The sequence below is a fragment of the Oncorhynchus clarkii genome, chromosome 3 (genome assembly GCF_045791955.1).
Source record: "Oncorhynchus clarkii lewisi isolate Uvic-CL-2024 chromosome 3, UVic_Ocla_1.0, whole genome shotgun sequence".
Lineage (NCBI taxonomy): Eukaryota > Metazoa > Chordata > Actinopteri > Salmoniformes > Salmonidae > Oncorhynchus > Oncorhynchus clarkii.
In genome coordinates this window covers 55,703,476-55,729,979 of record NC_092149.1, presented here as the reverse complement: position 1 = coordinate 55,729,979, position 26,504 = coordinate 55,703,476, and the positions used below count along the sequence as shown (strand labels likewise).

Sequence of the window (26,504 nt, the reverse complement as noted above, 5' to 3'; positions counted from 1 at the left end):
ACAACAGAACTAAACGCTAACCCAGATCATTTTTTCTTTTTATTTAACCTGGATGCTGACAGCATTTCTTTGCCTCTGCTAAAGCTCAGAATGCACAAGGTTTTCTGTCCAGGGTCCAGTCACCTTCGTGTGTATGCCAACCCTACAGTGTCAGTCCACAGCCCATCAGAGAGGCTTAAGGTTCTCAGTGGTACAGCGACAGCAGTGCAGGTGGAAGGATTCATGGCATTCATTCATCCTCTCTTCCCCAGGGTGCTGAAGCAAGGCTCAATAGGTTTTCCACTGATTACAGAAGATAAAGCTGAGGATCCAAACCACTTCCTTGCCCTTCCCTGCTGCTCCTTCACCTCCCTATCATAAGACATCTGTCACAAACCACTATCTGTGATCCTTTTTATATTAGGATCTTCATGCTTTAATTACACAGGGTATAATGTGGTAAGGAACACGTACGGGAATATACAGTGGGGTCTGAAATGATTGACACCCTTGATAAAGATGAGCAACAAAGACTGTATAATACAAATACTGAGCTTTATCGTATGCTCAAAAAAATGACCAGATCCTTCATGTCCTTCGTCTGTGCTTATGGACGGCCCTCATCAATTCAAACCACAGGTTCGGAAAGATTGTGTATGGAGGAAGGGTCTAAGATCCCTCCCAATGTGTTTTCCAATCTCATAAAACACGTCTCAGTGTCGTTATCCTCGCAGGGGGAGGGTGCTGGTGTATTGAAAACAAGTGATCCAATAATAATTTTGACCCTTTAAAAAAATATATTTTGTTACCTCTTAAACAGAATATCTTTCTCTGAGCAATTGTATTAGTATAAAATAATATTAAAATTTTTGTTGTTGCGTTCAGTATTTGTATTTATTTTAGTCTTGTTTTTGCTCGTCTTTATCACTAATTCCGGACCCCACTGTGTTCAATAAGCACATGTGAAAGGATGGGTTTTCCTATAGCCCTCTATCGGTTTAAAAATAGACTATTGATGAATGAGGAACAGCTTTGATCCCCTAGCTATCAGGTTCTCGCTCACTCACTGTCTCAGGGGCATTTCTTTCCCAGCCCACCGAGTTTTGTCCCATGCTGGTTGTCACTGGGGGTTCTAAAGATTAGAGTCCCCTCCCGCTGCGACTCGGACACTCTCTGCACCTTCCTCCCAGCATGCCCCAGCTGGGCGACGATCGCTTCCTGACATTCTTAACTCTTTCTCTCCCTCCGCCCATCGCATATCTCATGTTACACCATACAGTACGCTATGTTGGTGTGTGGCAATGCTAAGCTTAAGCATCTCAAATGACATATGCCAATTGAAGGAAGTGATCTGTATTTTTAATCTACTCGGAGTAACTATTTTTAAGGGAATCTTGTTACATACTGTACCATCTGTTGGGACAGCAAGTTAATCTCTTAATGACTACACTTATGTGGGGATTTCCCATGCTATTCTCAGTAAGCGTCTCCTCTCTTAGCTACCTCAACTGGAAGAGTGGTTTCCAAAAGGAAAAAGGTTTAATCACTGATTTTTGCATGGTTAATTTTCAAATGAATCCCATTGTTATTAATGGTTAACTCTGTAATAAATGACGTGTTTTGAATGATAGACTCCTTAGATCCATTTTAGGAGTCTGTCGTTTTATCTTATGTTTACAATATGTTTCGATATATTCTGATGCTTTTGTCTGCACACAGGCATATGCTTGCATAAATAACAGCAAGTTGTTGTACAATTCTATTCACTTTGATGCATTAGTGCATTACAACTGTCTGCTCCTTCCACACCAAGTCAATAATACTGTAAGGCTTGTCCAATGTCCATTCAATTGTTGATCTCATAAGCAACCCATTAACTTACTGTAGGGCACTACATAACACCATTCTGAGACTATCAATACATTTGAATGCTTTTATTGACAGACATAATTATTAGAAAGTAGGAATTTGTTACATTACAGCCTTATTCTAAAATGTATTTAATTTCCTATTTTCCTCATCAATCTACACACAATATCCTGTAATGACAAAGCAAAAACAGAAATACCTTATTTGGGGTGGCAGGTAGCCTAGTGGTTAGAGCGTTGGGCCAGTAACCGAAAGGTTGCTGGATCAAATCCCCGAAAATCTATCATTCTGCCCACTGTTCACCGGTAGGCCGTCATTGTAAATAAGAATTTGTTCTTACCTGACTTACCTAATTAAAAAATACAAAATAAAAAAAAACATAAGTATTCAAACCCTTTGCTATGAGACTCGAGCTCTGAGCTCTGGTGCATTACGGTGAAGCTTGGGTGGACCACAGTCCACCTGTGGTAAATTCAATTGATTGGACATGATTTGGAACGACACACACCTGTCTATATCAGGTCCCACAGTTGACAGTGCATGTCAGAGCAAAAACCAAGCCATGAGGTCGAAGGAATTGTCCGTAGAGCTCCGAGACAGGGTTGTGTCGAGACACAGATCTGGGGAAGAGTACCAAAACCTGTCTGCAGCCTTGAAGGTCCCCAAGAACACAGTGGCCTCCATCATTCTTACATGGAAGAAGTTTGGAACCACCAAGACTCGTTCTAGAGCTGGCCGCCTGGCCAAACGGAGCAATTGGGGAAGAAGGTCACTCCGATGGTCACTCTGACAGACCTCCAGAGTTTGTCTGTGAAGATGGGAGAACCTTCCAGAAGGACAACCGTTTCTGCAGCACTCCACCAATCAGGCCATTATGTAAGAGTGGCCAGACGGAAGCCACTCCTCAGTAAAAGGCACATTTTAAGTAAAAGGCCCGCTTTGAGTTTGCTAAAATGCACCTAAATACTCTCAGACCATGAGAAACAAGATTCTCTGGTCTGATGAAACCAAGATTGAACTCTTTGGCCTGAATGCCAAGTGTCACATCTGGAGGAAACCTGACACTATCCCTAAGGTGAAGCATGGTGGTGGCAGCATCATGCTGTGGGGATGTTTTTCAGAGGTAGCTACAGGGACTGGGAGACTAGACGAGGGAAAGATAAACAGAGCAAAGTACAGAGATCCTTGATGAAACCCTGCTCGAGACCTCAGACTGGGGCAAAGGTTCACCTTCCTACTTTCCTACTTTCCGAATGTACTGTCGACGAGGAGGTTTGGGAGCACACAGAGATTGAGCCCCAGTCTATGGTGGAGAGTCGTATATGTCCATGGAGCCGCCATGCCCGGAGGCTTACCACTGGACCACAGTAGCTGTCAATGAGGAGTCATGTACAGTATGTGGTCAGTCATATCCTTTCTCACAGAGGTGACCCCTGGGCCAGGCAAGTTGGCTTGTTTGCTGATCTCTTCTCCTCCAGCTGGGTGACTGCATGTTGTGTACCGTCCCTTTTTATAAGACCCTCACCGCTGTCTTGAAAAGACCCCACACCTAAGCCCTGTGCGCTGTACATGTGGACAAATACTGCGTCTGGTTTGAGGAAAAGCCATGTCTTTCCCACATAAAGCACATGGTTTTCCCTCAATCCCTCTGTTTGGCAAGTCTGTTTGTTTAACCCTTATAGGTCAATGATTGATTTGTGGTTTCTGTAGCCTCTTGTCAAATGGGAAGCAGGTTTTTACAGTCACAGCTACTCTGTGAAAGCCATGTTTGTGTCGCAAAAATAATTGAATGAGTAGTCATGTTTAGCTTTGCTTAGACATTGTGGGTATCATAATGTTATCAGTAGGTATTTGGTTCCCTCAGGCCGTCTGCTGTAATGGTCATGTTTGTGGACTTAGATGTGGTTCTAGGCCGAGTAAGTAATATAAGCAGGAATTCCAGGAACTGGGTCCGCCTTAACTGCACTGTACTCCCTCTGCCTGCGGTCAGAAAGTCCTCCCAGTGTGAGTACTGATTGTTTTCTCACTGACCTGCTGTCCAGGCCCGAGTTGTAAGCTATAAACAATGACTGCAGTGTGTTGATTGACGCTCGGGGTACAGTTGGTCAGCTCTGTGACTGGTGAAGACGGACAAGTGTTGCCCGGCAAGTCAGGCTGTGATTTGCCTTGCACCGTCATTGGTGGGGACATGGAGTGACAGTGATGACACCACTCACGCTTACTCGAACACAGGCTAGTCCTGTAAGTAGGGATGACTGAACAATGTTAGAAGCTTAGTGACTAGACTATACAAATAATAAGAACATTGCACATCAAAGAGCATGACTACAGCTTTATGCTTACAGAGCAAAAATAAATATGGTCTTTAGAAGCAGTTTTCATATCCAAAACACAATACTCAATCGTGACTCACTATCTGGAGAGGACCTTAGCAATTACATCATAACTTTGGCAGAGTAGAGCATGGTGAATCAAGACTGATTGCGTAGTGTGTTTGTGTGTTTTCAGGTCTAATTGGAACCAGATGGCTTGCAATACGAGCTTGAACACAAACCTATGCAAATGTATTTTTGCATGATGAAAATAATGTATTAGTGAACATTTCTAAACAAGAGGATGGTTGTGTGAGGTGAAGTAGGATCAGTTGCCTTTAGGTGGCAGTAGCTGCATTAGTAGTGATATCTTCCTGTGCCGGCATAACTTTTCTGCTTGTGATGGAAGGAGGAGCAGTTGAACTTCAATGGCTCATCTTTTATGGGAACATTTTCACAAAAAACATAAGGGTAGAAATGTAAGATTGTGTTAGATTTTACGGTGTGTTGACTTAACAGAACAGAATAAGATGAGCAGTGGAATATTGGAAAGTACCATGGAGTTGTTGAAATCATATACATGAGATAATAATCTGAAATATAGTTACTAGGCTACTGCCTTAAGGCAATGCAGACAGAATAGCAATGGAGCCGATGTCATCTAAGCTTTAGTTCCACCAATATCAACCCATATGACAGCTTGATCCTCATTCCTAATCCTGGGAGCGCATCTTCACTACACAGCACTACTTGACAAATTTTGAATGTTTTTTTTTCTGTGCCAACTCAAGCTGGCTCTGGGTGACAAGGCTTTGACAGCAGGCCCATGGGCATGGGGGTTGGCACTGCTTCAGACTGCCAACGCTGGTGCTGCTGTGGGAACTGCAGAGAGGAGAGGGCATAGCCGGATGATGTGAAATATCTACTGTAGTGGCTCCCCAGCAATCTTTATCTGTGTCCCAGGGGGGCTTAGGACTGAATTAAGTAAGTCATTGGGATGCAAAGGGAATACTTCAAAAGACCGAGATGTAGCCTATGTGTCTTCCTGTATTCTGTACAGTTGAGAATCAATAGGCTTGTGTGGGGGAAAAAAAGGTGTGTGTGCGCAGGTCTGTTCGTCCACATTTGTGTTTGTGCATGTTTTTCTACAACTGGCCAAGTTAGTTATGCCTCACCCAGTGGCAGCACTACAAAGTAAAGGAAGCAGGGCCCAAGCCCCTCAGGAAAATGGGTCGGTTTCTTCTCCAGGGATAAATAAACCATCCCAAAATACTGAGTGGAAGAGGAAGAGGATGTGGCCCCTTTTATTTGTGCTGCGGTGCCATTTTGGAGAGTGACAGGCTAACCTCAGTCGCAGGTGAAAAGAGAGACTAGAGTTTAGTTTGTGTAGGCCAATGGGGATATGCTTTCAGGCAGGGCCTATAATCCTGGGTCAGTAGAGAGGAAAGATTGAGTAGAGCTTATATAGTGTGTAAACCAGACTCCTAGCGCTCTGTAGTATTTGCAGCCTGTTGTGCACTCAATCATGTGCGGTCCGTAGTAGTAGGGAGGTATTTTGTGGCATGTAACGTGAACTCATGCATTGGCATCTGAAATGTGTAGCATTTGGCTTGTGGGCATTTCTGTCTAAAACGACCCATGAGCACCAACATGTGAAGTTTGTATGAGCATATCAAATTGGATATCAAATGAAAGCTAAGAGTATTTATTTGTTTGTTAAGGCTTAAATACATTTTTTTTCAACCAATTTCCGTCGTCGAAATGTGGAATATTCAAAAGGCTTTGATTTCTGGTCAAACAGATGGAAAAAGGGGTCTTTGACAACATCTACCAAAAAAGGTCTTAAAAGGTATAAGAAATACACTGAGTGTACAAAGCATTATGAACACCTGCTCTTTCCCTGACAGACTGACCAGGTGAAAGCTATGATCCCTTATTGATATCACTTGTTAAATCCACATCAATCAGTGTAGAATGAAGGGGAGGAGACCGGTTAAAGAAAGATTTGTAAGCCTTGAGACAATTACGACATGGATTGTGTATGTGTGCCATTCAGAGGTTGAATGGACTAGGCAAAAGATTGAAGTGCCTTGAAATAGGGTATAGTAGTAGGTGCCAGGCTCACTGGTTTGTGTCGGGTTTTTCACGCTCGACAGTTTCCTATGTGTATCAAGAATGGTCCACCACCTAAAGGACATCCAGCCAGCTGTGGGAATTTTTGAAGTCGACATGGGCCAGCATCTCAGAGGAACGCTTGGCATAAAAAAACGAGAGATTTTCCATCTGCACCATTCTTCTAGTAAATGTGTTTTTGTGAAATTGTCTCGAACTTGTTCAAAGTAATCCTTGTGCATATAGTCGTATGGTTTGTTAAACTTTTGAAATCAATGGTTTTTATTTGGCACACATTTTAAAGCTTAATGCCGTTACCTTGGAATTCCAGCCCCGTTCCCTCTCCCTTCTGCCAGTACGTATGCACAACTGTTATCCCTCCCTTCAGCCCTCCCTGTCTCTTGTAACTGTCTATCATGGCTCTGAACTTTGTCTCACTTTAGACACCCTTTGACCAGGAAAAGGCACGTTGGAAGAATGAACCTTCACTCTACTTCCCGTTAGTGCGAGTGAACTCTCCAGGAGGTTAACATTCAAGTGACAAACGTTCAGGAGGTTTAAGTCAGTCTGAAGGAAAGTAGGCAAAGAGAGTAGCTTTGTTGTGATAAGGTTTACACATCAGAAGGAAACAGCCGCTTCCCCCTCCACCTCCCCAAAGAGACCCAGCTGGGAGCAGCGCTGTGTTATCTTACCTGCTCTGTTGGACGCCATGGTGATGTCACTGTTGTCCACTATTCTATATATCGGCCCGTTAAACACACACACACACACACACACACACTCCCCCCGCAGAGCTCCTAGCCGACCCAGGGCATAGAAACACTGCCAGCTGTGGACCTGACCCCTGACTTGGACACTCCTCAGATGAGATGCCAACTCCTCATGACTCCCCGCCCCCTCCGCTCCTCTAATCCAGAGACTTTATGGGGCTGTGTAATGTAGTGTACACGATGGGACGTTCCATCTCCCCGCTATGGGGCGGGGGGACTCCAGCTGACCCTTCTGTGTCCACATGTTCAGCCTTTGATGTTTTTAATTAGACCCCACCCGCTCTGCTCTCACAGCTTGACATTACACTTATATGACATAATACCTTGGGAGGAGGGTGACACCGTTAGAGGCTATTGCAGGACAGTGACACTGTCCACAGTCACCAGATGTGGAGTACAGTGTCCGTGTCCCCAAGTGGAAGAGATAAACGGTTCTGGTAACAACCACTGCTCATTGATCACAGGGATTCCTGACCTCAAGTCTCTAAGGGGTTCAGATGGAGCATTTATTAATTGAGCAAGTCAGCATGGTATTGTGAATCCATACTGTGTGACACCAGGGCAGTCTTGGTTACATAAAACTGCTGCTACTACACGGTCTAGCCGCAGTGTCATCATGATAACCAGGTACAGTGCATTTGGAAATGATTCAGACCTCTTGACTTTTTCCACATTTTGTACCTTACAGCTTTATTCTAAATTTGATTTAAATAAATAAAAACCCTCTTCAATCTACACACAATATCTCATAATGACAAAGTGAAAACAGTTTTGTAGAAGTTGCTGACTTATTTTTAAAAAATGTTACCGAAGTATTCAAACCCTTTGCTATAAGACATGAAATTGATCATCCTTGATGTTTTTACAACTTGATTGGAGTCCACCTGTGGTAAATACAATTGATTGGAAAGGCACACACCTGTCTATATAAAGGTCCCACAGTTGACAGTGCATGTCAGAGCAAAAACTAAGCCATGAGGTCGAAGGAAGTGTCCGTAGAGCTCCGAGACAGGATTGTGTCGAGGCACCGATCTGGGGAAGGGCACCAAAACATTTCTGCAGCATTGAAGATCCCTAAGAACACAGTGGCCTCCATCATTTTTCCATTTAAGAAGTTTGGAACCACCAAGACTCTTCCTAAAGCTGTCCGCCTGGCCAAACTGAGCAATCGGGGGAGAAGGGCTTTGGTCAGAGAGGTGACCAAGAACCCGATGGTCTCTCTCTGACAGAGATCTAGAGTTCTTCTGTGGAGATGGGAGAACCTTCCAGAAGGACAACCATCTCTGCAGGACAAGTCTCTGAATGTCCTTGAGTGGCCCAGCCAGATCCCGGACTTGAACCCAATCTAACATCTCTGGAGAGACCTGAAAATAGCTGTCCAGCGACACTCCCCATCCAACCTGACAGAGCTTGAGAGGATCTGCAGAGAAGAATGGGAGAAACCCCCAAATACAGGTGTGCCACGCTTGTAGCGTCATTCCCCAGAAAACTTGACGCTGTAATCGCTTCCAAAGGTGCTTCAACAAAGTACTGAGTAAAGGATCTGAACACTTATGTAAATATGATATTTCAGTTTTTTATATTTTTTATAACAATTCTACTACAAACCTGTTTTTGCTTTGTCATTATGTGGTATTGTGGGTAGATTGCTGGGGGGGTCCATTTCAGAATAAGGCTGTAACATAACAAAATGTGTAAAGTCAAGGGGTCTGAATACTCTCAAAATGCACTGTATATCTGAGTAGGAATTAAACTCAATTGATAGGATATTAAATGTCTATCATCTTGGATCCCCTTCCTTTATGCCCAGCCCTCAGCTCTTTAGACACTGTGTGTACCATGTCATCCCTAAGCTTGCTGCAGCAGATGAGCTGGCCCCTGAGATGTGTGTCCTGCAGCCTCCGGTCACATGGTTTATTCTATAGACTGATGGGAAGAACAGTCCAGCAGTGTTCCCAGCCGATGTCACTGACTCTCTTCATATTGATGTGAAAACAGCAGTAAACACCAATCAGGGAATTCACCAGTCATCTACAAAAGTATGATTGAGCAGTTGGTATCAATCTGAGAATGCGTGCCACCAACTTTCAAAACACACTGGGTGGGAGGGGGATGTAATCAGTATGGAGGACAAACGAAACAGACTTGTGAGAAGAGCTGCAGTTTGGCTGTAGTACCAGCAGCAGTAATCCAGCCATGTACATCAGTGCAGCTGAGTCCCAGACAGACCGTGCTTATCTAGAAGCCAGCAGCAGGCAGCTGTGTCCAGATTCAGCGTGGGCCGGGTACAGCTTCCATGCCCTAATACAGGATGTTTACACTCCAACATCCACACACACAACCGCCTTCTTCTTCTGCCATGGCATACATTAAGCCGATTTGCGCTTAGAAGCTTCAACTCCGATTTCCCATAGCTGACACTGCAATGGTACTATCACTGCTGTATAGGGAGTAGTGCTGCTCTTGGTCTAGTTAACTACTGCTGTACAGAATAGTCTCATTCCACAATGCGTCCATACAGAAGACAGATTTTCTGCTGAGGCTGATGATTGTGGATGTTCTGCTTGTAGGTCACAATGTTATTGAGGTTATTGAGTGGTTAGGGACTGTGTGTGTGGGTGGGGGGGGGAACTGAGTTTACCCTCCACATCCTGGCCCAGTGGTTTGTTTGTTGTCCAGAGGAGAGGTTCTTACGGTGCTGCAGACTGCTGAGGAGGAGTGGAGTGAAGCAGTAGAAACACAGCTGATCCCTGTGACTCAGCAGTCTTCACCACCCAGCATGGCCTGAATTATTCATCATTAGCACAACACAGAAAAGAACAACAAACCCAGTACTGTACACATACACACACAGTCTGGTTTCTCCTCAGCACTGCTGCAGCAGCACTATCGGTTTATCATTAGCTGTTTGTTCTACTGGGTAACCCTCTCGGAGACTTCCACCTCTTGATCGTGTGATTGGTTGGTGGTGAGGGGTGGAGTGGGATTGCAGACACCCAGCAGTACTCATGGACTGTACCTCCTGCGTAGGCATTGAGGATTTCTGCACTGCCTTGCTAAGAGAACCATTCCCTGATAACAAGCCTCCAAAATGAGAGTAGGATGAACTGTGTTGCAAAAGGCCCCTTTCTCTAACAGCTGGTTAGGTGTTATGGAGGTATTTTAGAGGTCGACCTCAGCCGTGACACAGCCATAAATGTTGTTGTTGGCTATGGCATACATTTTGAAACCGAGAAACGTCTGACAATGTATCAGTACCATCAGAAAGTATTCATACCCCTTGACTTATTCAACATTTTCTTGTTACAGCCTGAATTCAAAATTGATTTTTTTTTAAAACAAGATAATTCTCACTCTTCTACCCACAATACCCCATAATGACAAAGTGAAAACATGTTTTTAGATTTGTGCAAATTTATTGAAAGATTAAATACAGAAATATCTATTTTTACTTAAGTATTCACACCACTGAGTCAATACTTTGTAGAGTAACCTTTGGGGGTGATTACACATTTGAGTTGTCTTGTGTATGTCTGTAGCAGCTTTGCATATCTGGATTCAGGGATTTTCTACCATTTTTCCTTGCAGATTTTCTCAAGCTCTGTTAAATTAGTGGCGGTGAACAGCAATCTTTAAGTCTTTCCACAGATTCTCAATGGGATCAAGTCTGGGCTTTGGCTGGGCCACTCAAGGACATTCACATTCTTGTTCTGAAGCCATTCCAGCATTGCTTTGGCTTATGCTTGTGGTCACTGTTCAATTGAAACATAAATCTTCACCCCAATCTGTCGTTTGCACTCTGAAGCAGGTTCTCATCAAGGATTTGCCTGTATTTGGCTCGACTTATTGTTCCCTTTATCCTTACCAGTCTCCCAGGCCCTGCCTTCTGGCAGGTTCTCCCATCTCAGCCAAGGAACTCTATGGTTCTGTCAAAGTGGTCATTGGGTTCTTGGTCACCTCCCTGACCAAGGTTCTTCTCGACCAGTTGCTCAGTTTGGTCAGACAGCCAGCTCTAGGCAGAGTCTGGGAAGTTCCATAATTGTTCAATTTCCCAATGATGGAGAGTGGAGACCACTGTGCTTTTGGAAACTTTCAATACCCTTCCCCAGATATATGCTTCATCACAATCTCAGATAGTTTCTGCTCTGACATGCACAGTCAGCTGTGAGACCTTTTTTATATAGTGTCTTTCTAAATGATGTCCAAACAATTGAATTGGCCACAGGTGGACTCCAATCAAGTTGTAGTGACATCTCAAGGATGATGAAATAAGGTTGGATGCACCTGAGCTCAATTTGGAGTGTCATAGCAAAGGGTTGTGAATACTTAGAGTAGCAATCAAAAGTTTGGACACACCTACTCATTCAAGTTTTTAAAAAAAATGTAAAACTATTTTCTACATTCTAGAATAATAGTGAAAACATCAAAACTATGAAATAACACATGGAATCATGCAGTAACCAAAAATAGTGTTAAACAAATCAAAATATATTTTAGATTCTTCAAAGTAGCCACCCTTTGCCTTGATGGCAGCTTCGAACACGCTTGGCATTCTCTCAACCAGCTTCATGAGGTAGTCACCTGGAATGCATTTCAATTAACAGGTGTGCCTTGTTAAGTTAATTTGTGGAATTTCTTTCTGGAAGATTTGCCATTTATAAAATAATAATATTTCACCTTTATGTCACCAGGTAAGCTAGTTGAGAACAAGTTCTCATTTACAACTGTGACCTGGCCAAGATAAAGCAAAGCAGTGCGACAGAAACAACAACACAAAGTTACATGGAACAAACAAGCGTACAGTCAACACAATAGAAAATAAAGAAAGTCTATATACAGTGTGTGCAAATGGCATGAGGAGATATGGCAATAAATAGGCCAACGTAGAAAAGCAATTACAATTTAGCAGATTAACACTGGAGTGATAGATGAGCAGATGATGGTGTGCAAAAGAGCAGCGAAGTAAATAAAAATAATATGGGGATGAGGTAGGTAGATTGGGAAGGCTATTTACAGATGGACTATGTACAGCTGCAGCAATCGGTTAGCTTCTCAGATAGCTGATGTTTAAAGTTAGTGAGGGAAATGTAAGTCTCCAGCTTCAACAATTTTTGCAATTAATTCCAGTCACTGGCAGCAGAAAACTGGAAGGAAAGGCGGCCAAAGGAGGTGGTGGCTTTGGGGATGACCAGTGAGATATACCTGCTGGAGCGCATGCTACGGGTGGGTTTTGTTATCGTGACCAGTGAGCTGAGATAAGGTGGAGCTTTACCTAGCATAGACTTGTAGATGACCTGGAGCCAGTGGGTCTGGCGACGAATATGTAGCGAGGGCCAGCCGACTAGAGCATACAGGTTGCAGTGGTGGGTGGTATAAGGCGCTTTGGTAACAAAACTGATGGCACTGTGATAGACTGCATCCAATTTGCTGAGTAGAGTATTGGAAGCTAATTTGTAGATGACATCGCCGAAGTGGAGGATCGGTAGGATAGTCAGTTTTACTAGGGTAAGTTTGGCGGTGTGAGTGAAGGAGGCTTTGTTGTGAAATAGAAAGCCGATTTTATTTTGGATTGGAGATGTTTGATATGAGTCTGGAAGGAGAGTTTACAGTCTAGTCAGACATTTGGTTTTGCTAGCGTTTAAGAGCAGTTGGAGACCACGGAAGGACTGTTGTATGGCGTTGAAGCTCGTTTGGAGGTTAGTTAACACAGTGTCCAAAGAAGGGGCAGATGTATACAGATTGGTGTCGTCTGTGTCCAGGTGGATCAGGGAATCATCCGCAGCAAGAGGGACATCATTGATATATACAGAGAAGAGTCGGCCCGAGAATTGAACCCTGTGGTACCCCCATAGAGACTGCCAGAGGTCCGGACAACAGGCCCTCCGATTTTACACAATGAACTCTATCTGCAAAGTAGTTGGTGAACCAGGCGAGGCAGTCATTTGAGAAACCAAGGCTATCGAGTCTGCCAATAAGAATGTGGTGATTGACAGAGTCGAAAGCCTTGGCCAGGTCGACGAAGACGGCTGCGCAGTACAGTCTTTTATCGATGGCGGTTATGATATCGTTTAGTACCTTGAGCGTGGCTGACTTGCACCCGTGACCAGCTCGGAAACTGGATTGCCCAGCGGAGATGGTATGGTGGGATTCGAAATAGTCAGTGATCTGTTTATTAACTTGGCTTAGAAAGGCAGGGCATGATGGATATTGGTCTGTAACAGTTTGGGTCTAGAGTGTCCGCAGCAGCAGCTTTCCAATCTTTAGGGATCTCGGACAAAATGAGAGGTTGAACAGACTGGTAATAGGGGTTACAACAATGGCGGCGGATAATTTTAGAAAGAGAGGGTCCAGATTGTCTAGCCCAGCTGATTTGTACGGGTCCAGGTTTTGCAGCTCTTTCAGAACATCTGCCATCTGGATTTGGGTGAAGGAGAAGCTGGGGCGGCTCGGGAAGTAGCTACGAGGGGTGTGGAGCTGTTGGCCGGGGTTGGGGTTCCATTATCATGGATTTATCGGTGGTGACCGTGTCGCCTAGCCTCAGTGCAGTGGGCAGCTGGGGGGAGGTGCTCTTATTCTCCATGGACTTTAGTGTCCCAAATCTTTGGGGAGTTAGAGATACAGGATGCACATTTCTGTTTGAAAAAGCTAGCCTTAGCTTTCCTGACTGACTGTGTGTATTGGTTCCGGACTTCCCTGAACAGTTGCATATCGCGGGGACTATTCGATGCTATTGCAGTCCGCCACAGGATGTTTTTGTGCTGGTCAAGGGCAGTCAGGTCTGGAGTGAACCAAGGCCTATAATGGGGATCCTTTTTTATGCAAACAATGCCTGCAGTACTAATGTCGGCCTTGAACTTCCATGGCTTCAATGAGAGGTGGCAGTCTTTCTACCCTGCAATAGATTAATAATGGGACTTAGTGAGTGTCATAGCATTGTTTTAGACATACCTCAGTGTGCACAACAGGAAGAATCTATGTCCTCCAGCTGTGTCACTTCAAACCATGTCCTCTAGTAATTCATTATTAGCCAGTTAACATTATATTTGCAATGGTTCTCACTCAAAAATAACTGTCTCACTGTTGACAGACAGTGTTTTCAAAAGAGAACATCCTTGACTAGACAGACGTGTGTGTGTGTGTGCGGACTGTCCATGTATTGTGTCGCTTAGGGGCATGCTATTTTAGTTGCTGTGCTGCATAACTATGAACGACAAGCCAGCGATAACGCTGTGAAGTCACACTGATATTCCTTTGTCATAACCCTATAGTACATGATCCTCTTGCCCTTTACCTTACTTAGGGATGTGATCACTGCTCTTACAGTAGCAACAGTTCAAGCAGGAGACATGAAGCTTTCATTCATCCCAGTCCACTCTGCGGGCTGCTCTTATCAGTCCCTAATGTAGAGTTTGACTTGGCAATTTCACAGCAGATTACTTCTTGCTGTTCTATATGTTAAGCTTAAAAGCCCTCTCTCCACCATCTGACGGTCTATCCTGCTGTAGACTGCAGGCCATGGGGGATGGGGAGAGTGTGTTGAAGCCATGAGGTTGAAATGAGGATGTATTTCTAAGAGAACAATGAGTATACTTGAAGTCTTCAGCCATCCATCCATCCCTCCTCCTGCTCACTCACTCACTCTCACTCACTCACTCACTCACTCACTCACTCACTCACTCACTCACTCACTCACTCACTCACTCACTCACTCACTCATATATCTGAATTCCATCAACCCCAGGCTCAGCTGCACTCCTCATCCCCCCCAATCGAATGTAGTTCAGTGTGTCAGGTGCTGCTGAAATATTAACACAGCACACGCACATGCTGAGGGAGTTTAGCAGCACACTACACTGGTGCGCCCTGTGGAAGCACTTCTAATGCTGCAGATGGTTGTGTGTGTGTGTGTGTCCTGATCAATGTTATTGCCCCACAATATGACTTTTACTGTAATGGTGGTAGCAAATCTCCCCCAGTCACACAGAGTTTGAGCCTTTGACCGGTCAACTGAACACTTTGGGGAATTACCGTGCCCCCATAGACACAAATTAATTTGGGGAATTACCGTGCCCCCATAGACCGCAGCCACTCTGCATTAGACATTTTACATTGCATGTATTTTCAGCTTGTAAATTCCTATCAAATGAAATATTAATGTTTTAGTATGAATCTCATTCTCAGTGGTGAACTCTCATCAGTGTTATTTTTCTGGTTCATGAAATCCCTCCAGTATCTAGGAAGACTGTTCACTGTATGCACTTCAGTAGCTGATATGTGCATGTGACAATACAACCCCAGGTGCCGTGGATGATTCCCTGCCAGCTACTGTCCTGTAAGTGTGTGTACTGGGGTACTTTATGAGCATGCGACCCACAGCTGCAGCAGGAAACAGGGGCCGCCTCAGAATGACGGGAAATTGATAAGTAAACAAGAGATGGACAGTGCCCGGTTTCCCTGTCTGTCTTTCCCCAATCAGGACATGGGGCATGGCGCTGCAGACTCTTGTCAGTATAAACATGTCCAATGGCTCGAAGGCAGAGAGTCCATAAAATCAGGCCTGATTTGTAGGTGGGAGATATTATAGATTTTTTTTTGTAAAATCCATAAGCGAATATTGATTCATTTCTTCATGAATGTGGAGCCAGTTCAGGTTGATTATTAAACAGCATGGTTTTATGGGTAAAGTTCCAGGCCCTAGGTAAAACTGTGTGGCTGATGGATTGTATCTGGATGAATCATAGTTTGACATCCTTGAAGGTCTTGGCTTAATCAACCTTTTCTGTCCTACTTCTAATATGTTTTATGCACTTGGTAGAACAGGAAGGACATGCTCTCATCCAGCCAGAGGCTAATCTTTTATTTAGAATTTATTCTCTGCGTGACGTCTCGGCATAAAAGGCTTAAATCCGTACATTTCCTTGGTGTGCTTTGTAAATAAAGATGGCTTTGAGCAAAAGCACTGGCCAGTAAATGTTTTGGTTTCTAAAGTAAAACAGATTCGTCTTTGAACACAGGCTGACTGACTCAGCTGCTGTTTGTGTGGGCACACACTTTAATTGGAATATGTTAAGTCACAGAGTAGGTTTGACTCAAATCCTGTTCTTTTTAGATGAGCTTTCCCTTGATCGAGAAGATTACAGAGGATCATGTCCGTTTAGAAAACAGTTTTCCAAGCAGTCTGGCTGAGGTGGAGGAAGTTTTTACTCTGTGTCTTTATTAAGGCTTTCATTAATCCAACCGTAATATGCTGCCATGTCATCATTATTCATGTTTTAGAGTAGTGTAAATTATGAACTTATTTGATTCTTGGAGAAGTTGTCCCTTCGTTGCCCCTTGTTTCTCACTTCAACTAAATAAGCACTCAGCCACATTGCGCTTTGCCTGACTGTGGAAACAATCTATCCTAGAGTTAGCACACATTCATTTACTCCTTAGTCAACGCCTTAATCTTCATCACATTCCCTCCCCTTACTGTACAAGAACAACTATTGTATTTGGGTGCGGTAATGCCGGCTGCTTATTTCTGAATGCATTCCCCAGAGAATGCAATAAAAGCAAATATTTTCATGTACAGATGTGGTCTGACTGTGAGTAAGGGAAAGATAGAGTTGAGGTTTCAAAGAAGGGAGAGGCAGGGAAAAAGAGAGAGCGAAAGGGAGAGAGATGCACAGCATCAGCAGCAGCCGATAGAAGCTGGCGTTGTGTCGAGGCTCAGCATTGGCTGAAGCTGCAGCAGCGCTCACAGCATCCCCCCCTTCCCGTCTCTCTCCCTCTCTCGCTTGCCTGCTGACTGAGGCACTCCTGCAAACACAGGCTGGGATAGCTCTGCTTTGCTGTGGCTCTGACCGAGGCTCCTTTCCCTGGCTGGATAAACTCTCTCTCCAGGCTCCCAGGCTATCTCTCTGTATCTCGGAGCCCAGACAGCAGCCTCGCCCTGGGGGTGCAGTCATAGGAAGTTGTGGAGCTGTGTTTCAGGATGGACCAGGCTGTAGTAGGTTTGGATCTGGGAAACTGGGTCATCGTCCGGCTCTACTGAGGGATGCCTGTTTTGGACCTGGAGTGATGGGGTGCACCACCAGTGTGGTTGTGTTTGACGGACTGCGTACGGTCTTACAGAGGAACTGTGGGTACATCTGCAAAAGTGGTGCTGCCGAGCCCGTTGGGCAGAACGAGGCTGAACAAGCCGCGTGCAGCCGGAGGGAGTCCCGGGTTCCATGGCCAACACCTCGAGTACTGAAGGTGTGTATGTGTGTGTGTGTGGTGTGTGTGTGTGTGTGTGGTTATTACTTATGACGTGCCTGCCAGACTGTAGCTCTGCTCCGATCTCTTCATACAGTATAAATACAACACCAGTCCTGACCTCCCTCAGCAGCCAGGTGCTTCTTTAAATCAAAGTAGTGTCCAGAGACAGGATTTCAGTTCCTAAATCCACTTAACTGTCTTCCCATATCCTGTGAATTATATAGGGAACTTTTCAAGGTTTCCTTTAACACCAAACTTCCACTGAAGCAAAATGTGATACCGTTTTTCCAACTCAGGAAACAGCACATGATCTGTAGGAAAGTAGGCCGAACCCCATTGTGTTGCCATATTCGTTTTTTAATGGACATCTTATCTTTCCATTTGAGGTACCCAAAGCCACAAGACAGCTTTTATGTACTTAAAAGGAGCATAATAATCGTTTTTTTGATAAATGAATCAATTTCCTCCTTTAACTGACCTACTGCATTTCAGCTGCAGAAGTGCACCTATTTCAGTACTATATTTTACTTGAACCACCAGTGTGTGAAATATAAGAGGAGGAGGTTTGAATCTCACCCTCTGTGATGCGCTCCATGGGTTAAACCCTGTGCAGGAGAGGAGAGACAGTGGGCTCCGTGTCTGCTACAAACCCATCATCTTTGGGCTGCTGGCTGGCTGCATCTTCTGTTCTACCCAGTACCAGCTTGTCTGTCTTGACCTTTGTCTATGTCTTGTTTGCTCTCTAAGGATGCATGCAATTGCACCCTATTCCCTATATAGTGCACTACTTTTTAAAACTAAGCCTTATGGGCCCTGGACAGAAGTAGTGCACTTTTATAGATTAGGGTCCCATTTGGGATGCTTCCTAACTATGTCTAAAGGATACTGATGGCTCTTTCCTCCTGCTGAATGTGACATCCATTGGGTTAACTGTGATGTGAACAGATTGACAGGGACGGCTCCATGGTAGAGTAGACCGAAGAGACAGGAGAGATGTATAGGTCAAGGGCATTGTGACCTTCCATGGCTCAGAGATGCTCTGGTCATCTAGCTCTGCTGATTTGAATTCCCTCTCAGCATTTGGTCGTGTCACAAATCATTAGGCGAAAAGGTGCAGGCAGGGAGAAGGATGCCGCATGACACCCGTGGGGGACACCCGTGTGCTATACTGTAACCGATAGGACGTCAGAAGAAATGCAACATGGTTGAAACCGAAGCATGTTTAGCTCCTTGGTGACTGCCCTCATAAAACAATGTTTCAGATGGACCAGCCGTACTGGAATCCCCTGTCCCCTGGACTGGAGTTTTGCTCTCCTTGTTGTTATGCTTCTGATTTATAGCAGGTATTTTGGTCCACATAACCTATAAAGACGTCAACCATTAGTGTTGTCCTATACATTCCCCATGGCTTGAAGTCATTATCTCTGTGTGGGGGAATTTAACGGAAAGGTTAAAGGGGTAAAAGCCACTGGGTGGGCCACACACACACACACACACACACACACACACACACACACACACACACACACACACACACACAGAGAGAGAGATATGGGTGGCTATTAGTAGGTAGTTCTTCGGTCCAGACTCACACAGTATGCCATTAGGGGGATTGTTTTGGGAGTTGGACTGTTCTCTTATTTTACTCCCTCTCTGATTACACCAGCGCACCCTTTTCCTTCCTTTAGGAAACTCACATCTCTCGCTCTTCAGGGGTGGGGTGGATGCCTTTAGGGGACAAAGGTCACTGCTATTAGGATTCTGCTCTCTAAGTTTTTCATGATTTGTCTTTGTCACTCCTGCTAAACTACTTAGCTGTGTTGTACATCATCACTATGTTTACATTCTTACCATACTGTTGACAAGTGCACAGCTTCTTTCCTCCTCTAGAGCTCCAGGAGATTTGAGGCCAAAACCAATATTGCAACACAAAAGAAAATGTGCCAGCTATTCTTATCCATGGAATGTCGTTTCGGGAGCAGGAGAGGGAGAGAGAATGGTGCCGTCAAGTTGGGCCATGATAAAATAAGCTTTATCGTGTGGTGTGTTGAGGAGTAATGCTTGAAATATAGACTAACAATGTTTTCACTTATAACAAATGGCTAATGACTCAATTACTCTGTATATCTAAAGTGCCGCATCGCAGTGTGCCACTACAGATTCTGGGTTCGAATCCAGGCTCTGTCGCAGCCGGCCACAACAGGGAGACCCATGCGGCGGCGCGCAATTGACCCAGCGTCATCCGGGTTAGGGGAGGGTTTGGCCGGCAGGGATATCCTTGTCTCATCGCGCACTAGCGACTCCTGTGGTGGGCCGGGCGCAGTGCACGCTGACACGGTCGCCAGGTGTACGGTGTTTCCTCTGACACATTGGTGCGGCTGGCTTCCGGGTTGGATGGGCATTGTGTCAGGAAGCAGTGCGGCTTGGTTGGGTTGTGTTTCGGCGGACGCATGGCTCTCGACCTCCGCCTCTCCCGAGTCCGTACAGGAGTTGCAGCCATGAGACAAGGCTGTAACTACTACCAATTGGATTGAAAAATATATGTTTTTTAAAAACAGGCTTATAGACATTTTTGCTAATTTATTCAAAATAAAAAACTGATCCTGAATCGTCTTGGCTGTGTGCTTAGGGTCATTGTCCTGCTCCAGAGCGCTCAGGACTTCATCAAATCCCCCCCCCCCCCACCCAAAAAATGTCACATGCGTCGAATACTTAGCGTGAAATGCTTAATTACAAGCCCTTAACCAACAATGCAGTTCAAGAAATAGAAAATATAAGAAAATATTCACTAGATAAATAAAAAGTAACACAATAAAATAACAATAACGAGGCTATATACAGGGGGTACCGGTACCAACGCAATGTGCGGGGGTACAGGTTAGTTAGTTAATTTGTACATGTAGGTAGGGGTCATCAATGTAAATAGTCCGGGTGGCCATTTGATTAGTAGTAGTCTTATGGCTTGGGGGTAGAAGCTGTTAAGGAGTCTTTTGGACCTAGACTTGGGGCTAAGGTACCGCTTGCAGAGAGAACAGTCTATGTGATTGGAGTTGAACTTTTTTTTTTAATGGAAAAAAAATAAACGTGTGTGTGCTTTAAAAAAATGTTTTTTTTAAAGTACACACACACACACACACACACAGTTTGTTTTTTTACTTAAAAAAAAAAGTTCAACTCCAATCACCTGTCATAGACAACAAATTATTCATTTTTGGGGACCCCTACAGTACCCCGGGCCCCAGTTGAATACCCCTACTGTACAGCATAACTGTGAATTAGCCGTAGTGTTACTCCCCTGGATGGCTGTTGTTCCTTTAGATGGTGACCACGTTGAATTTAGTCTGGTGTTTGTCTTAATGTCGTTAGGACGAAGTGTGGGACCATTTATTTGCAATGTCCGCTTAGATCATAATATATTATCCTAGCCTAATTCCTTATAGGCATACAATCCTTCTCCTCTATTTATGTCATCCTTATAATTATTTTCTACAAGTGGAAACTCTGACTAGCCCCCATAGATAGTCAGTGTTATACACACAGGCTGGGCGTTCACCAGAACATCCATATGAAAGCAATGTGCCGTTAAATCTCTGCAGAGAGAAGACAAACAATCAGATCACTCCCCTGTACTTTTTACACACTAGCCGTAAGCACATCTAAATAGCAACAGACTTGGCTATCTAGCTAGCTAGGGCAATGTTTTTCTATTTGTCATGATTGTGTGTCACTCTGTGTGTGGCGTCTCAGGCCGTTGTGAAGTTGCCTAGAATGGGTTGTTTCCAGACATGCTAATAACATGAAGGTGCTTTCCGTTGCCCTCTCTCACACACTCTGATTGGGACAGGAGAACATTATCTCCAGCACTTAGCTAGGCTCCTTCACCGTGACCTGCTCTGGTAACAAGTCCTAGAGACACTAGACTAGAGCAACAATGTGTACATCAATGTGCAGCTGTTCAAACTTGACGGGCCACACATTTGTTCGATAGAATTGCGTTGCGTTCGGCCTTGGGTGAAAAAGAGTACATGTATCTATGCAGGTAGGAGGAGTCTGGAAATGCCATAGTGTGCTGTATCCATCCCTACTGTGGTCATGTTTTGTTTCCCAGCTGCTTTGTGTGAGATGAGACTCTTGTTCTCACCTCTTTATACACTACTGACGTAAGCAGCAGTGGGCGTAGATGTGGACTGACACTGACTGTATTATGATTTGCCTTATCTCCATGCAGTCAGTGTGAATTCTCCATTTTACCTGGCGCCTGGGAGCTCCCCGGGGAGACTGGAGTGAAAACAGCCTGGGTGCTGGTCCTGGGAAGGGTGTGTTCTGATGAAGAGGGGATGTGTGTTTTGTTACATTCCAGGGTTACACCCATCTGGTTTTCCCCTGGCTCCTACTGGGAAGAGAAGGCCCAATTATTGCGTCAAGCCTTTGTTATGTAACACACCGCCCCAGCCCTGCTCCCTCCAGCCCTGCTCCCTCCAGCCCTGCTCCCTCCAGCCCTGCTCCCTCCAGCCCTGCTCCCTCCAGGCCGGAATGGGATAGCTGGGTGTGGATGTCTGGCTAGCTTGGACTAGGCAAACACCAGTCCATACTGAGACCTGGCAGCCATTGTTTTTGGGCTTATATCATCTGAAGAGAGAGATTTAGTTGAGGGTGTTTCACTATGTGCTAACCTTTTATCATTGGTATACAGAGCTAAAGCAAAGTCCCAATGAAAACACTGCTATCATTACCCAATTTGATAACCGTCCTCTAGTGCCAGATGCAGTGTCATAGGCCGTAGCAATTTACATTCATGCCATAAAAGTCCCTTATACCGAAATGGATAACAAGGTGATTCAGTGATGACGCAGACTGAAACTCAATAAAAGTCTAGGACTGATGCAGAGGACTAAAACAGAGGAAGCAACTCTTTCTTCTTAATGAGAGTGCTTCAGATAAAACGTCTGGGTGGAAATGGAAGGCAACAGTAATGATGAAACATGACGATAACTGTAGCAGACTTCTGTCCCTGCTCTGCTTTGTGTTTCATCACACTCAATATCAATACTATTTCATATCTTAAAGATACAGATACACATTATGGATGCAATAGAAAACAGCTCTGTATTTACTCTGCACTTTCACAATCCTATAGTACCGTGGTTATGTATTCAGGAATATTTATATATATATATATATATATATATATATATATATATACACATCCTATCATAGGGATACACTGTTTCAACTTAAAGTCTGGCGTGATTCTTGGTCTCAGTAGAAACTGAACAAAAAAAGCATAACAAAAACCCCAAATTCACCCAGAATCTTTCCCCCTTCTGTGTAGTTGACTTGACGGCTGTGTGGGGATACAGTAGCTGCACTGCAGAGGGGGGAGGCAATGTCTTTTGAAGTCCTCCACAGTACATTATCTCGCTCTGCTGCAGACAGGAGCAGGGGGTGGAACCGGCAGATCCTGACTCCTGTCCATGTATAAACACATTACAGCTCTCTGATCAACGTCATTATGGACTGTTAATATGTTATTGTTCCTTATATAGAATAACTAACCAATTAGGCATCAGAGCTGATATCTGGTTGTTTCTGCTTGACTAATATACAGTTAGTCCACTGTGTCCTGGGTGCTGTGTTAGTTTGTGCTGTGTTAGAATGTGCAATCCAGGATCTAGGAGTCTTTCACCACATGACTGCCATTATTGTTCAACAACTGTTTACATACTGATTTGTAAATGTCAAATTGTCAAAGGCCCCAGTCACCCAAGTCATAGACTGTTCTCTCTGCTACCGCACGGCAAGCGGTACCGGAGCACCAAGTCTAGGTCCAAGAGGCTCCTTAACAGCTTCTACCCCCGAGCCATAAGCCTGCTGAACAATTAATCAAATGGCCACCTGGACTATTTACATTGACCCCCCCCCTTTCTTTGTTTTTACACTGCTGCTACTCGCTGTTTATTATCAGGGTACCGGTACCCACTAAAGTAAGCATCGTTATTGTTATGTAAATATCTTGTGTTACATTTTGATTTTATACTTTTTTTTAACTTTAGTTGATTTAGTCTATTTTATTAACTCTATTTCTTGAACTGCGTTGTTGGTTAAGGGCTTGTAAGCATTTCACAGTAAGGTCTACACCTATTGTATTCGGCGCATGTGACAAATACAATTTGATTTTATTTGATGTCACAATCGATATTGACCACACAGTAATTCATTTGGAGTCCGCTGAGAGTGTGACATAATGAACAAGTGGGTGTTTCAAAGGATGTCTGATGAAATTCCTCATGGAATTGTGGCGGGCAGCAGTAGGAGTAGCTAGATTACTGTACTTGTCCGCAACTTGGTTGTTCGCTATGTAGAGTCAACATCCAAACAAGAATTTTTGTCAACAAAATGTGGTGACCTTGCATTGCATCAGGGCAATGCTTTGACTTGGTTTGCTTTGACTTTAAAATGTTTGCCAAACCAAAAACATTGATTTAGAAGTTTAACAAACCACACGGCTATGCACAATTTCCACTAAAACATTTACAAAAACAAATTCAGTGGAAGAACTGTGCAGATGCGAACTTGGCTAACCGCAATACATCATTATGGATATGAATGTCATTCTCCTCATGTTTCACAAGTTTGGACATCACAGCGCAGCACAATAGAGTACAGTGCAGTACAATACAGCACAGCAGAGTACAGTGCAGTACAATACAGCACAGCAGAGTACAATGCAGTACAATACAGCACAGCAGAGTACAATGCAGTACAATACAGCACAGCAGAGTAGAATTCGGTGCTGTACAATACAGCACATCAGAGTACAATGCAGTACAATACAGCACAGCAGAGTACAATGCAGTACAATACAGCACAGCAGAGTACAATGCAGTACAATACAGCACAGCAGAGTAGAATTCGGTGCTGTACAATACAGCACATCAGAGTACAATGCAGTACAATACAGCACAGCAGAGTACAATGCAGTACAAGACAGCACAGCAGAGTACAATGCAGTACAATACAGCACAGCAGAGTAGAATTCGGTGCTGTACAATACAGCACATCAGAGTACAATGCAGTACAATACAGCACAGCAGAGTACAATGCAGTACAATACAGCACAGCAGAGTACAATGCAGTACAATACAGCACAGCAGAGTACAATGCAGTACAATACAGCACAGCAGAGTAGAGTTTGGTGCAGTACAATACAGCACAGCAGAGTAGAGTTTGGTGCAGTACAATACAGCAGAGTTCGGTGCAGTAGAGTTCTGTACAGTACAATATACTGTATTGAACTGTACTCTGCTGTGTTCTACTCACTAGTGTTTTGATTTCGATACCAGGTATCACGATACTCGATACCATAACAAAAGAAAGAAGGCTTATTAGACCAAGTCACAGAATGGCACTTGATCCAGACAGATAAACTCAGCTACCGCTCTGTTCAATCGTTGGGCATCCGGTCCTCTGGCAGTCTCTATGGGGGTGCCACAGGGTTCAATTCTCGGACTCTTTTCTCTGTATATATCAATGATGTTGCTCTTGCTGCGGGCGATTCCCTGATCCACCTCTACGCAGACGACACCATTCTGTATACTTCCGGCCCGTCCTTGGACACTGTGCTATCTAACCTCCAAACGAGCTTCAATGCCATACAACACTCCTTCCGTGGCCTCCAACTGCTCTTAAACGCTAGTAAAACCAAATGCATGCTTTTCAACCGTTCGCTGCCTGCATCTGCACGCCCGACTAGCATCACCACCCTGGATGGTTCCGACCTAGAATATGTGGACATCTATAAGTACCTAGGTGTCTGGCTAGACTGTAAACTCGCCTTCCAGACTCATATCAAACATCTCCAATCTAAAATCAAATCTAGAGTCGGCTTTCTATTCCGCAACAAAGCCTCCTTCACTCACGCCGCCAAACTTACCCTAGTAAAACTGACTATCCTACCGATCCTCGACTTCGGCGATGTCATCTACAAAATAGCTTCCAACACTCTACTCAGCAAACTGGATGCAGTTTATCACAGTGCCATCCGTTTTGTTACTAAAGTACCTTATACCACCCACCACTGCGACCTGTATGTTCTAGTCGGCTGGCCCTCGCTACATATTCGTCGCCAGACCCACTGGCTCCAGGTCATCTACAAGTCCATGCTAGGTAACGCTCCGCCTTATCTCAGTTCACTGGTCACGATGGCAACACCCACCCGTAGCACGCGCTCCAGCAGGTGTATCTCACTGATCATCCCTAAAGCCAACACCTCATTTGGCCGCCTTTCGTTCCAGTTCTCTGCTGCCTGTGACTGGAACGAATTTCAAAAATCGCTGAAGTTGGAGACTTATCTCCCTCACCAACTTCAAACATCTGCTATCTGAGCAGCTAACCGATCGCTGCAGCTGTACATAGTCTATTGGTAAATAGCCCACCCAATTTTACCTACCTCATCCCCATACTGTTTATATTTATTTACTTTTCTGCTCTTTTGCACACCAATATCTCTACCTGTACATGACCATCTGATCATTTATCACTCCAGTGTTAATCTGCAAAATTGTAATTATTCACCTACCTCCTCATACCTTTTGCACACAATGTATATAGACTCTCTTTTTTTTCTACTGTGTTATTGACTTGTTAATTGTTTACTCCATGTGTAACTCTGTGTTGTCTGTTCACACTGCTATGCTTTATCTTGGCCAGATCACAGTTGCAAATGAGAACTTGTTCTCAACTAGCCTACCTGGTTAAATAAAGGTGAAATAAAAAATAAAAAATCTATTAAATTCAATATTATTACATGTTTTAGAGGTAGCTGTGTATGCATTAATGAATACATGTTACAATCAATGTGGTGTAGTTTTAGCAATCATTTTGACTCTGGTGAAAACAATGTGACTACACAACAACATAATGGTAATCATTTATTTGAAAGGTAAATCTCTATTGTTAATCTGGGTAACTGAAGATGTAGCCTAGGTCTATTTACAATACAGGTGAATGCATATTATCCAATAAGAGTGTGTGCATGCATTGAGTTATTGAGCTGGTTTCATGGGGCTACAGATGACAAACAATTCCTTCCATTTAGGACTTGTTTTATTGGCAACTGCTTGGAGAACATATTTTATTATCAACAACATGTGCATGGAACGGGGATGGGCAACTTTGATGGGGGTGGTGACCACAAAAATCTGAAATCATCATGAGGGGC

At 44.1% G+C, this 26,504-nt stretch overlaps 1 protein-coding gene across 5 annotated transcripts in view; it reads left to right on the top strand.

The window, feature by feature from the left end:
* LOC139398972 (dedicator of cytokinesis protein 9-like) overlaps positions 1 to 26,504 on the top strand; it is a 123,537-nt gene that overhangs the window by 24,750 nt on the left and 72,283 nt on the right. The window contains exon 1 of one of the 5 annotated variants that reach the window (XM_071144624.1): positions 16,843 to 17,281. The exons of 3 other annotated variants lie outside the window; for them this stretch is intronic. In XM_071144624.1, coding sequence (XP_071000725.1) covers positions 17,105 to 17,281 — 177 coding nt within the window. In that variant the 5' untranslated portion in view covers positions 16,843 to 17,104. Of the gene's footprint in view, positions 1 to 16,842; positions 17,282 to 26,504 lie in introns of those variants that run through there. One more of the 5 variants, XM_071144625.1, reaches the window with a different exon arrangement.